Source organism: Poeciliopsis prolifica, unplaced genomic scaffold, assembly GCF_027474105.1.
Source record: "Poeciliopsis prolifica strain line A6 unplaced genomic scaffold, Auburn_PproV2 SCAFFOLD029, whole genome shotgun sequence".
Taxonomy (NCBI): Eukaryota; Metazoa; Chordata; class Actinopteri; order Cyprinodontiformes; family Poeciliidae; genus Poeciliopsis; species Poeciliopsis prolifica.
The window spans coordinates 1,929,573-1,942,352 of record NW_026562404.1 but is presented as its reverse complement, the minus strand read 5'-3'; the positions used below and the strand labels follow the sequence as shown (position 1 = coordinate 1,942,352).

General features: G+C 41.2%; 1 protein-coding gene across 1 annotated transcript in view; it reads right to left on the bottom strand.

The window, feature by feature from the left end:
* Nucleotides 1-33: 33 nt before the first annotated feature.
* phactr3a (phosphatase and actin regulator 3a) overlaps nucleotides 34-12,780 on the bottom strand; it is a 33,216-nt gene continuing 20,469 nt past the window's right edge. The window contains exons 2-12 of the mRNA XM_055049477.1: nucleotides 11,410-11,574; nucleotides 10,558-10,725; nucleotides 9,466-9,681; nucleotides 8,514-8,742; nucleotides 7,678-7,928; nucleotides 7,058-7,211; nucleotides 1,812-1,867; nucleotides 1,638-1,699; nucleotides 1,405-1,545; nucleotides 1,070-1,146; nucleotides 34-690 (exon numbers count right to left, since the gene is read on the bottom strand). Coding sequence (XP_054905452.1) covers nucleotides 675-690; nucleotides 1,070-1,146; nucleotides 1,405-1,545; nucleotides 1,638-1,699; nucleotides 1,812-1,867; nucleotides 7,058-7,211; nucleotides 7,678-7,928; nucleotides 8,514-8,742; nucleotides 9,466-9,681; nucleotides 10,558-10,725; nucleotides 11,410-11,574 — 1,535 coding nt within the window. The 3' untranslated portion in view covers nucleotides 34-674. The remainder of the gene's footprint in view (nucleotides 691-1,069; nucleotides 1,147-1,404; nucleotides 1,546-1,637; nucleotides 1,700-1,811; nucleotides 1,868-7,057; nucleotides 7,212-7,677; nucleotides 7,929-8,513; nucleotides 8,743-9,465; nucleotides 9,682-10,557; nucleotides 10,726-11,409; nucleotides 11,575-12,780) is intronic.

Genomic DNA, 12,780 nt, shown 5'->3' with positions numbered 1-12,780 from the left:
ATAAAATGGTTTGAGGAATGAATACACTGCCCGTTCTTAAAAAACATGTATTTTTGAAGACAGTTATTTGAAGTAGTGCTTACAAAGGTATTTCTCTTTTCAGTGAAGACACCGTCAGTCCCGTCCTGATTGACATACTGTATGTACAGTCAATATCAAATTCCTCCCCGGCGCATTCTCACCCGACTTCACAGTCTGTACACAGTCCAAGTGACACATTATTCATCAATTAAGAAAAGGTGGTCACATGCACTACTTCTTCCCACTACATGGATTCACACCGATTTGTCAAAGTAGTCCTTGAATTAGTACAAAAAAAAGAACGACAGGATTGTTTGTTTTTTTTTTTTCTTTTTTCCTCTCTCTCTGCTCTCATCCTGAGAGTCAGAGGGTTTCCACTGAAGTCTCTTCCGCCCGCCTGGTTCCGCGTCACGCCCAGCGGTCCTCCGGGACACAACGCCGGCAAACACCCCTCCGTCGTTTCTCCCACACCCGTTTCTTCATACTGATAAATATGAGGGGTGTCGGAAGAAAGCTAAAGACACGCTGAAGACAATAAAAAAAAAAAAAAAAAGGCTTCAGGCTCTTCGATGCGTCACCACTGAGCTGGCGACGGGCAGCTTCAGGGAATTTCTACGCTCGGCATTTCTTCACAGAAGAAACTCGCCAGTGTTTCACGGCCGGTGGAACCTGTAAAAGGCGGACATGCTGTGTGTTAGTGCAGAGGATGGGAGAGGGTACCTTTGTCATCAAATCTGGCTGTGTAGCCATTAACCAGGAGCTATTTTAAAACTCTCTGGGTCACTGGTACAACCCACAGATCCTCCATTTGTAGACCAGCACAGCCAAGGACATTGTACCATTTCATCATTGGCTCTCTCTCTCTGACACCCTCAGCTCTCCAGGGGACAACCTCCCCCTCCCCAGGTAAGAAGCACTCCCATCTATCTATAGCGCCTCCTGCTCTAAGTAAGGAGCACAGAGGGCTAAATATAGACTGCTGCTGCCCAGAATAGAGCCTGCATGCATTACCGAACACACTGACACGCAGGCGGCTCAGAATACTAACCTAGTTAGGTGTTTGCTTGAGGCGTGCACTTCCATCTCTGTGCTCTTGAACTCGTTCAGCTCTTTCCGGATTGCAGCCTGTGGGGAAAAGGCCATCATTCAGTGAATCCCCTAAAAAGCATCCTAAGCCACCAGTGAGCATCAGCGGACAGCAGGAGAAAGACATAATCAGGATAAATCATTTGAAAGGGCGGGGGATTTTGTGAGATAAGCTGATAACAGCGACATGAACATGCTGTAGCCTTCAGTGATAGTCATGGAATTTGGGAAATTTCATAATATCTGACCTAAATATTGATTTTTTTTTTTTGTACACTCATCCTGACAAACACTGACCTTGTCTGCTGCTGAGAGACGAGTCCAGGGCTTGTCTGCTCTCCTGTCATAGTCCTGAGCTTTGGCCACCTCCACATAGTCACTGAAGCGGATCAGGATCTTTCTCTCCCGCAGCTCGTCAACTGTTGGCCGCTGATTGAGCTGAGAATGAACCCCCACCCCAAAAAAAGGTCAAATGAATTCAAACCAATAAAAAGTTGTGCATGTTATACATGAACCAAAAAGTGGTGTACCTTTCTGTTTAGTCTCTGTTTTATCTCCCTCCTCTCCTCCTGCTCTGTTTGATCGTTTCTTTCTGGAAAAAAAAAGAAAACATTTGGAAAAGCTTTACACGTTTGCTCTCAGTGCAAAAAAGAAAAATGAATGCTTGTGAATAAAGTGTGCTTTGTTTCCTTGCAAAGACTCACGTTTCAAAATGTTTCGACTCTCCAGCTCCTCCACATTCGGTCTCTGGCTCAGCCTCCTGCGGAGAAACACCAGAACCAGATTCTGAACCATGCCGGCCAGATCTCCTCCAGCCCCTTCCCTCCTCCTTCCTCTCTGTTCGTGTTAAACGGGCTGCAGTTTCTTCACGACGCGCGTCCTCGAGAGGAATCCCCTATGTTTCCATCTCCCATCCAAACCGCGGCTGTGCTGCTTGGGCAGAGGGGCTCCCCACATTTGGAAGCGAGGTGAACGGAGCGGCGCCGATTTGTCCCCCGAGCAAGAGAATCTCCTCAAGCAAGTGTCATATCTCGGCGTCACCGAGCGGCGGGGAAACTCCACTCTGTGTCGGCCGGCGCAGGCTCTCCTCGCTCTACTATCAGCCACCAGCGCTTTTTGTAGCGGGTCGTGATGGGGCTGGTACTGGGCGCGACTCCGCTGAGTCTCCCCGGTTACTGCATGCATAATGTGCCGGAAGCCCCGCCCACTAAGGCTTCCCCGGCTTTTACGCACGAGCAGGAGGGAGGAAGCTGGCACCAGCGTAGTACTCTAACAGTAGCGTCGGTATATTTTGAAATGAGTCGAAAGTTATTTCTGTTAAAAACATACACACAAAAAAAAAAAAAAAAAAAAAATATATATTATATATATATATATATATATATATATATATATATATATATATATATATATATATATATATATATATATATTTGTTGTAAAAAAAAATAATACAACAGCTTTAACAGCTTGTTGACCTGCACGTTTAGTTTCCAGTTGTCCCTTCGCCATCAAAGCAAGCAAAAGGTTCAGCCATGTGTCTCTGTGATGGCTTTGTATGAATTATATATGTGAGCATCTTGAAGAGGTCAACATCAGACAGCCTGCGGGTTATTACCTCCAGAGGTGGAAACTACAGAGAGAGTGTGAATGCCTCCACACAACAGGACTCCCTTCATCCCATCGCCCTGGCAAACACTGGACTCTTTATAGTTTGGTTTCTCCAAGCCATCAAAGTTAGGTCACATGAACTAAAACCATGATGCACGCGCAAAAGTAACAGCAGCTCTTTATCCGTGTCTGCATATGCTGGAGATGAGGTCTTAATTTCACCTCCGGGGTTCTCAATCTGCGGCGCGTGTGTTTCTGGTGGTACTTTGGCCGCCTGCAGTGGGACTTAAAAGAAAACCCCACATTATTCATACCCTGGTAGATATGGACTATAAGTATTTTTATTACACCACCAACATTGTCTCTGACAGTAAATAAGACACCTGTCTCTTAGAAGACAGTAGAAAACATTGTAAAATTATAACATTTTATTAAAAACCTGGCATGTTAAAATTGTTTTTCAACCATCTCAATTATCATGAAGCATATTTCGTTGGTTATTTAATGAAATCAAACTTTCTTTGAATTGCCGACCGGCTTCTGTCACGTTTCTCTAAATTTATATTCCCCTCTCCAGTCCTGCTGATATCTCACAGTAATTGTAAATTAGTTTAGATAAAGTTTGTATTGTCCTCTATTTCCAACCATTTTGATTCTAATTTCCATTTTGCCAAGTTGAATCCACCAAAATATGACAGATCATGGCCACTAAAAAAAACATTGGCTTTGAAAATTACTCTAAATCATCAATGGTGAAAAAATCAATGCCTGATGGGTTCGTTCCTCCTGAGTTTGTACACAAGGAAGTCAAATATGAAACCCTGTTGGGGCAAAATGAGCGGCTGCAACTTGGAATCTAATTATCATCTTTTTTTTTCTTTTTTTTTTAAATAAACCAAGCAACATAATGTCTGATATTTTCCTCTTCTCCCAACAACAGTTTCTTCTCAGTGTTAACCAGAAAGCTGAGTGCTCTGTCTTCAGCCATTAATAAGCATCTGGAGATCTTTACATGGTACCAGGTGTCGTTCAAAAGCCTCATTCCCCCGGAGGAATGCCTTCTGAGAGCAAAGATTAGAACAGGAACGCAACAACCACAAGTGTTTGTAGAACGCTTTCGAAATCCCGAGCAGGAATTCTGTTCGTGCCTAAAAACTGATGAAAGGAGCGGCACTCATGGCTGTCTTCCCTCGCCTTTGATGACATCAGTCGGTCTCAAGATCTCATCAGGCGGGATTGCATTTAGAGCTCACGACTCTTTTGTTCCCCTCTCTGACAAACAAAGAGAAAAGCCACGGTGAAGCGCCTCTAACGCTGTTACATTCCAAACGTACACAACGGAAAATCACTAGTGAAGCCCCAACGCGGATCAGCATCCACTGTATTGACCCGGTCGCCGGGTTGCTTAGCAACAGCATCTTGAAGACAATGGAGATTTTCTGCAGAAGCTCTCATTTCTGCCTAGTAACACAAGGAGGGGGCGGCGGGGCTTCACCACCGCACTCCAAGCTGAGTGTGCTTTAAATGACAATCTGCAGCTATTTTTGGAAACATGCTGCTGTTTTCTTTTTTTTTGTTTGTGTTTTCTGCCTCGCAGGAAAGATGAATGTGCTACCAGAGTTGCTAAATTTAATCAGCTCCTAAACTGATTAAATTTGACTCAAGGTACAGTAGACTATTGTTAAACCTCGGGTAATGTTGTCACGTGAAACAATGCTTAATTTACTATGGAGTGATAGAGATTTCCTGTGTGTGTGTGTGTGTGTGTGTGTGTGTGTGTGTGTGTGTGTGTGTGTGTGTTTTGTTTAAACTGACACACTGATTGCATCACAAATGTTTAGAGTGAAAGTTAAGAGTTGTATTTTTTTTTCTGCAAGATGCCCAGAAAACACCAGAATGTTTTAGAGTTTTCATTTTTGGATGTTTTCCCCTTTTAAGTGAGGTGCGAAAGTAATCAATAAGAGAGGTGTTAAATATCCGACCAACTGAGTGGGGAACTAGTCGTTAACTTCAGCTGCCAACTGCACTGAGAAGGTAAAATTAGCCTCTTTCAGCTTTCTTCTTTCTCGTAGTACTGTAGCAGGGCGCCCTGCCTCCTCCCACGCCGGCGTTATTTCTGCTGATATAACTCCCCGACATTTGTGAGGAGGCAGCAGTGCACGAAGGTGGAATGCATTATTGAATGATAGCAGGAACTAAGATTAGAAACAATATGGCAGCGTGGCTGCAGAGCTGATTCTAGCTCTGGAGCTAAATATAGAAAGGTCGTCGATCACTGACACCAACGGAGAGTCAGTGTGTTATCATCCATCATCTGTTCCGCAGCAACACGCTAAAGCTCAAAGGCAAAGAAGACAAATAGAGGTTGGAGCTGTGCAGACATGTATTGGTGCTTAGTGTGTTGTTTTGCTTTTCACCACTGCCTCGGGGAGATTTTTTTCCTCCTTCATTTAACCAATGTGAGCTATAATTAGAAAAGGTTATACTCTACAGTTTTTCTTTGCAGCAATGTGGAATTAGAAAGCTGTGTTATCCAAAGCTCCTTGAGTTTAGACTTCTTGGTCTGACAGAAATGATTATAAATTGTTCAATATATCTAGATTTGCCACATTAGGTCTAATGCCAAACTTCAGTATTTGTGTAAAAGTTACATACTTACATTACAAGGTAAGTACAATTATTTGGTAATCTTAAATCTTATTCAGGTTATTTTTTTTTTCTAATTCAAAGCATATCACTCTGTACAAGTCTTAAAGAAGCATTTTTATTTATGAAACAAAAGGAGTGTATCAGTATTATAACACTTAGCAGTAATAGCTCTTTATATTAGCTACAGATAGCCTTTGGTGCTGCTTTCTCGCAGATTTATCCAACGTGTTTTTATAACTCGGCACTGCCTTCTTTTGAAATGACCGAAAAGGCTTTTCTTTCACTGCTTCTAAGAAAAGAGTAAAAGGCCATATTATTAGTTGCCTATTAGACACCCATTGGACATTGTCCTCTGAAGAGTGGGTGGCACTTTGTGCTTGGCTGGGAATGATTTCACAGCGGGTTATGTAACGCTCTTGTGTGTCTCAGTTTGAAATGCGGGTGTTGAGGAGTCTGAGTGTGGTGATATATCCAAGCTTGAGATAACTGCTGTCATTCTGTGAACATTATGCGGCTCAGCTGTACTGGGAGGGCGGGGGAAATAACTCCACTAATGTCTTTACAGAGAGGTACAAAATGTTCGTCCGCCTCAACGCAGCAACACGGAGGAAACATTTCCTGGAACGAGTTTGCCTCGCTTGTTGCGCCCAAAATAATCAGCGGATAGCTTGATGTGATGTGGAAGTTTCAAGAAATGACGGGACATATGTGAATTTCTAGTAACAAGAAAGGTGTGATATTCATCCATTTGGAAGCACTTCCTGTGCTGTGAATATTTTCAGCTGTGGTTGGAATTGTTGTAGGTTGATAGATACAGAACTGTACTGTAGATACATCAAAACATTCATTTTAGGGCAGGTTGTGCACAATACAACACTTTGGTAAACAAACAGTTGGAAGATCCAATTTATTTATTTTAACTACACTTTGAATGGTAGATGATTTATGCAAAGTTTTCACTATTAAAAAAACAACTTTCTTGCATCATCAACTATATAGAAGTCATTTTCAGGTAACCTAAAGATGTGCTTATTCTAGATGTTTTGTGCAACTTTTGTCGTTTTCCCTACATTTGTTCCATTTTGGCTTTTCAGTCACAATTGAAATTTTTATCAAACACGTTTTAATGTCAGGCAGAGATAATGCAGTTTTGAAACAGTTATTTCACTTACTAAGGGAAATAGCTCTCCAAAGATACTTCCTCCCTATGTTCACTACATTTGGAAGCAACAAATGCCATAAAGTTTTATATATAAAGTGAAGTCTCTTTGCAGAATGTATTTTAGCAGAGAGCAGAATTCATGGCAACAACGTTGCAGCAAAGCTTCAGACAGTCACACAGATGTTGGTTTTACACCAGATGTGACAGAACCAAACCTTCTAACATGCTCACTGTTGTCACATTAGTCCCCGGAATAATTTCCAAATGTTTGGATGATCATCAATACATGTTTGGCCTGTGTATACCTTTTTGATGATTGCGCACTTGCATGGATAGGTTTTTGTTGTTTTTGCCTCTTTTGCTTTTACTTTTGATGTTGTTCTGGCTTCTTTTGTGAGGCTAAAATTTGTTTGCTGATCCGAATTGTGTGACAAAAAAAAAAAAAAAATCCAGAACTAATCCGCAGGAGGGAGAACACGTGTTTCACAGCTCTATAGTCAGGAGCATCGCAAAGCTTCTACTTCTTACTTGGCAAGTTTCATCTCTATCTGCTGACGGATTTCCTGTCGCTCCTGATCGCTCCGTGCCGGAAAGATATTCTTGTCCTCCAGCTCCTGCTTGCTCGGCCTGTTTCGTAGCTTGACGGCCAGCAGCTCCTTCCTTAGCCTGCGAGGAAGTGTACCTGCAACACCATACATGTCCATTGCACCGACATGCTGACATGGGGTTAATTAGAAACCGATGCCACAATGCAGATCACCATGGCATCTAGGAACGAGCTGCAGTAAATACCTCTAGATTTAACACCACAATTTGAAATTGGAACTAAAAGAAAAGATCAAATTGAAGCAAACATTATAAAATGACCTAATTGCTTTCTATTGTTCCTCTTGACTATATTTAGAAATGACGATGTGTGTTATCTAATTAGACTTTCTCCTCTAATACCATCAATTTAGAAGTTAAGGCTCCACTGTTTTTTTCTGACAATGGATTCAGGTGGAGTGTGACGCAACGTTATCATAAAATAGAAGAATAATGCATCTGAAAATAAGCCTGGAAAAGGTAGGATGGAAACCACAGCAATGGGTTTGTGATGCTCAAACTCAAATAACGTCCTGAATATCAAGAAACCCTCAAAGACCCACCAGAGATGACGGACTCGTTCCAGCTGTCTAGGTCGAAGGGGAGGCCTGAGGTCTTGGAGAAGCACTGGTCCAGCCGTACGTTCTCCTTGTTCTCCTCCGCTTCCTTCTTGGGCCAGTCAGACCCTCCGGCTCCTATGCAGCCGCCAGTCAAAGACGACATGTGTTGGTTGTCAGAGCTGCAGGAGCGAGACAGCCGTCTGTCGGAGCACCATCGCCTCGGGGGCGAGCCCTGCTCACACCCGTCGTGGACGCTGAGGAAACACGAAAGGACAGATGGCTTTTCAATGTTGACAGCAAAAGAGAGATCGATACAATCGAACTGTATGAGAAAACACTGACAATAAATGAGTGGATCATGGGTCAAAATTCCAGCAAATTATTGTGAGAGGCTTGTGGAAGCCAAAAGAAAAAGAAAAATTCACTTCGCCAGTCTGTGTCTGGACACAAGAGCGAATTTGGGTCGAAATTTTGTTACTTGTACATCCTGGATGCAGTTTTAAAAGCTTCAGCATTAAAAATGAATATTGTGAAATTATTTATTTTGCCTCCTGCTTCTAAAGTAGGCAGTGTCACGATTAAAACGCATCTCATAAATTAGGAATCAGGAGCCAACTAGATAATAGGTTTTACGGATTGGGGGAAAATCTATATTAGAAGAATATTTTATGAAAATATTTTTTTACATTTTTGGGACGAACATGTATCTAGAAGATCATTCTTCCATCAGGGACCAATTCTATCTTATTTACGTGATTTTTAAACAAAGAATATGACAAAAAAAACCAGCAACAACTAAATAAATCATAATAAAGAATATCCATAAATTGGAAACTAACCTCTCCTGTCGATTCTTGGAAGCAAAGGCCCTCTGCAGCTCCTCCATAATGCAGCTGGGAGGCATAGGAGGGTGGATCATATTGCCCAGATGTGGGGACCCCGAAGGGTTTGCCAGGGGCCCCCGTAGTGGCAAGGTCATCGACGTCAGGCTTTCTGTGGCCCTGGGCAGAGGCTCTTTGGGGAGGTAGGAGTTGGGCAGGTGAGTGGGGAGCGACACAGGACCTGAATCTGAAAGGCACATAAATAATTGTTAATCATGTAAATTTCTCTCATTTTTCTTCACTGGCTGTATTTGCGTACATATTTACAATTCAGCTTCCAATATCTTAAGGTAAGGTTTCATGCTTTCTTTTGTTTATTTGTCAGCTTGAGGGCAAATTATGTACTAAGTAGAATTAAACAGAAAATAGCATGTATCCAGTCAACAGGTCTATGCATCGAAATATACCTGCTTCATGCCGAATTTACAGCTTTTTGGTTAGAAGCTAATTCACCTGCTACTGTAATAAAAAATGAAATTAAGGGTCTTTCAAAAAGAGCTTCACTAGCACAATAACTGTAAACACACTAAACAGCTTTCAACCTGTAGAGATGGAGGCTTATGTTGACATCCACATTCACCCCATTCTGTTCAGGAAAGCAGGAATAGTAATGCCATCTTGTCATATTTTATTTTTCATTACTTAGGATTCTTCAGATTTTAAAATAAAAGTAAAAAAAAAAAAAAAAAAAAGAAAGCTGGGGAGGTGACACACCAGAAGAGAAGGGATGAAGTCAGGATTCAAGGAAGGAATAAAGGGGAGGGGGGAACTGTAGGAAGCCTTTATCTACAATAAACAGACATGTTTCCCCCCTTGCAAAAGTTAGTGTCGGTAATATTGTTTCACTATGAGCTTTAAGAATTTTTTTTCTGTTCCCTCCTAACTTGTATCGTTTCAGAACTATTCTCACCATCTCCAGAACTCAGCTGGGGCAAAAGTTTAGGAGGTACTTGTGGTGGCGACGTTCCCGGAGCGATTTCCTCTTCCGACCGCTCTTCCATGTGCTCTCCCGCGTCCTGCAGCCCCTCAGGAAGATCCCCCGCTGGGCGTGACTCTTCCTCTGCATTCTCCTCTGCTGGTGCTACATTCTCCTCTACCTGGTCACAGTCTTGGAGAGGAGCAGCCACTGCAGCACAATAAAAAAGACCCAAAAAAACAGTTCATAAAAAGCCACTTTACAGCGATATTACAATTTGCATGACAAAGGACAAATGTGTGCAGTTTGGACAGCATAAGCTGAAACACAATTAATTGAGATACTTAATAAGTTGAACGTGTAAAAATCTTTTTTTTTTCTTCTTATAAATAGAACAAAACTTTCAAAATTCTCAAGTTGTATTTTAAAGAGTCACAGTAGAGCAATCCCACTATAGTTCACTCGGACTAAAGATTTCAGATGATCAAGTTGCAGACCAACTTTTAAAAACTGAAATATCCCCTTAATGTAGCATAGAACTAGAAGCTTTAAAACAAACACCAAATTCAGCTTTAATGACTGGACCTGCAAATAAACATACAAAACTCATTTGGCATCCGACAGATGACTTGTTGCGCTCGTGGCTTCCTGCAGGCCATGATGCCTTGGGCCACATTATCCATATAGAAACACCACTGTGTTTGATGCAGCAGAAAGGAGGAGAGCTATTTGTAAAATGCACTGCAATTTGTACAAATATCTGGACAGCAGAAGACAGATTGAACCCAACATTTAATTGTCTTTGCTGCCCTCTCTTGGTGAAAGAAGAAAATTGGCTCGTGAGGTACAAATTAAAAAGAAAAATGTCTGCAACTATTTAAAAACCAGTACTTATTCAGCGTTTCTAAGTTATTTTGCAGGCATTGCAGCAACAAAACCCACTATTTCAACTACTTTATAAATTACTCTCAGTCAAAAATCCAGACATTTCTTGTTCTTGCAACTGAAAATATTCATACATCTCTGTCACTAAAAAAAGAGAGTGTTGCTTTAGTGGTTCATGTCCATTTCACACAATAAATATACCTGAAGAGGGAAGCTCCTCGTCAGGACCGAGGTACTCGACGCTGCTGACTGTGAGGTTTGGACTCAAAGGTCCCCCAAACCCACCGAGTAAGACCGTCCCATCTGAGCAGCAACCTTGGGTGGGAGAGCTGGGATCATGGCACAGGAGACTGCTGGATAATGCTACATCTGTGCAAGGAGAAGAAAAATAAATCATTTGATTGGAGTCAGTTGAAGCACGACTCAATTTTTTGGGTTGTTCAAAGCAAAACACAAAGTTTATTATTACACATTTACTGAAGCCCCTTTAAATTGGATTTGTCTCATTTAATTGGTGAAATTAGTCTTACAAAAAATGTATATAAAATTTATATAAGGAACATATAGGGTAACTGTGGATGGATTAGTCTCAACAAATGTCTTTTCCAAAGTAACTTCAATCAATATGAGGGACAAAAAAAAGGGATACTGAATTTTAATAAATAAATTTGTCCCATGGAGTGCTGTTGTGTTCCAATTTAGCTAAGCTCCCACACCAACATTTCATGTACAATTTTTGCATTTAATCCTTTCAACAACCTCAATTTAGACAGTTTGAGGAAAATCTTCAATATTTTGTTTACATTTCTCTTTTTCCAACTTCCACACCCAGAACCCCTGTGGGGCTTTACTGCAGTATTAATCCACAGCGATCTTCACAGGCATGATGTGAAATTGACATGGACTAAATTAATTCAAACGGCTCAACCCTAAATTGCCACATCCCTTCATTAGGTTTTCCTAACCTAATTCATTACAAAAGGATTAGGACTAATGTGGTCCCATGATGAGCCTCGGAGAGGTCGGATGGAGATCTCAGGCTTCCCGCCATACCTGTGGAGCTCTGCTTGAGTTTCTCGTTTTTCTTTTTCCTCCACTTCCAGGGCTTGAAAATTCGCCCCAGGGAGGCCAGCTTGCTATTACGTCGGATGGGTGGAGTGTGAACCCCCGTCACCAGGCAGCCTGTTCGCAGCACCCTCTGCTGGTCCACGAGTTCAACTGCGGCAACAGAAGAGGCAGAGAAGAGGCCCAAAGGGAAGAGATGTTTGGGTTTTTTTTGTTTGTTTTAGGAAATATGTAGTTAGGAGGCAAAAAGGGGGTTGGGGTGTAGGTTCAAAGTTGACAGGAAGAGGTTAAGATGTCCAAAAGAAGGAGGAAAGGAACAAGAAAGAGAGAGCGAAAGAGAAAACAGAAGCCCAATTAGTATGCTCACCTCACTGAATAAACCATGATGGAGTCCAAGTGCTGTGAACAGATTAAATTAGAAAGACTAATTCAATCACGGCACACTCTCCTACAGCTGTTATTTCCCTCCCACTGAGCCATACATCATCTATCAAAATAAATATCTCTCCCATTCGAAATTTTTCGCCGAATACATCACAGCTGTGACACAGGCTGTCGCGCCAGGGACGCTTCATCCAACAGGTGCTCGGGCCTCTGGGCCTCATGAGAGAGAATGATTGATTTGGTGTCTAATATCAACCTTTCAAACGCATTCACATCCTTTAGAGGTTTTCATGTTTTGTCATGATAAACACTGGTACATTTTATAAGACAGTTATTTTAAATACGTATTGACACAAAGGAGTTGATAAACCAACTTTTCCAAAAGCAAAAAAAAAAAAAAAAAAAAAAAAAAAAAAAAAAAAAAACAACTTTATATATATATTAAAGCAGTGCTTAGTTATTAAAAAAAAAAGAAAGAAAAGAAACATTTAGAGATTGCATAAAAACGCAACCAAAAGGCTCAAGAAGAAGAATGAGCAAAGATATTAGATTATTCTACAAATTATTTACAAATTAGTATTGAATAAAAATCCAGGTTTCTGCCAATAGAAACCTCTGAAAACCATTTACAATTTTCTATAAGATTCACAATATCCATTGCTTTTAATGAACACACCACTATAGAACATAAAATCCCAACTAAACACTTTAGCGTTATAGTTTGATGAAATGTGAAAAAGTTCAAGAGGGTAGAATATGTGTGTGAGGCAATGAAGATTATTCGTTGTGCCAAACAGCATAACTGATATGTCACTTCCTTTTTTTTCATCCATCATCCTGATTGTTATTTCTGTTTTACTCGCATTGAAAATCCAATCATATTTAGCCATTATTTCTGTCAGTCGGGCTGCACTCCTCCTGTTTGTGTTTTGCTCTCACTAAGTTATTTTTCATTCTATTTCTGAAATCCTATTA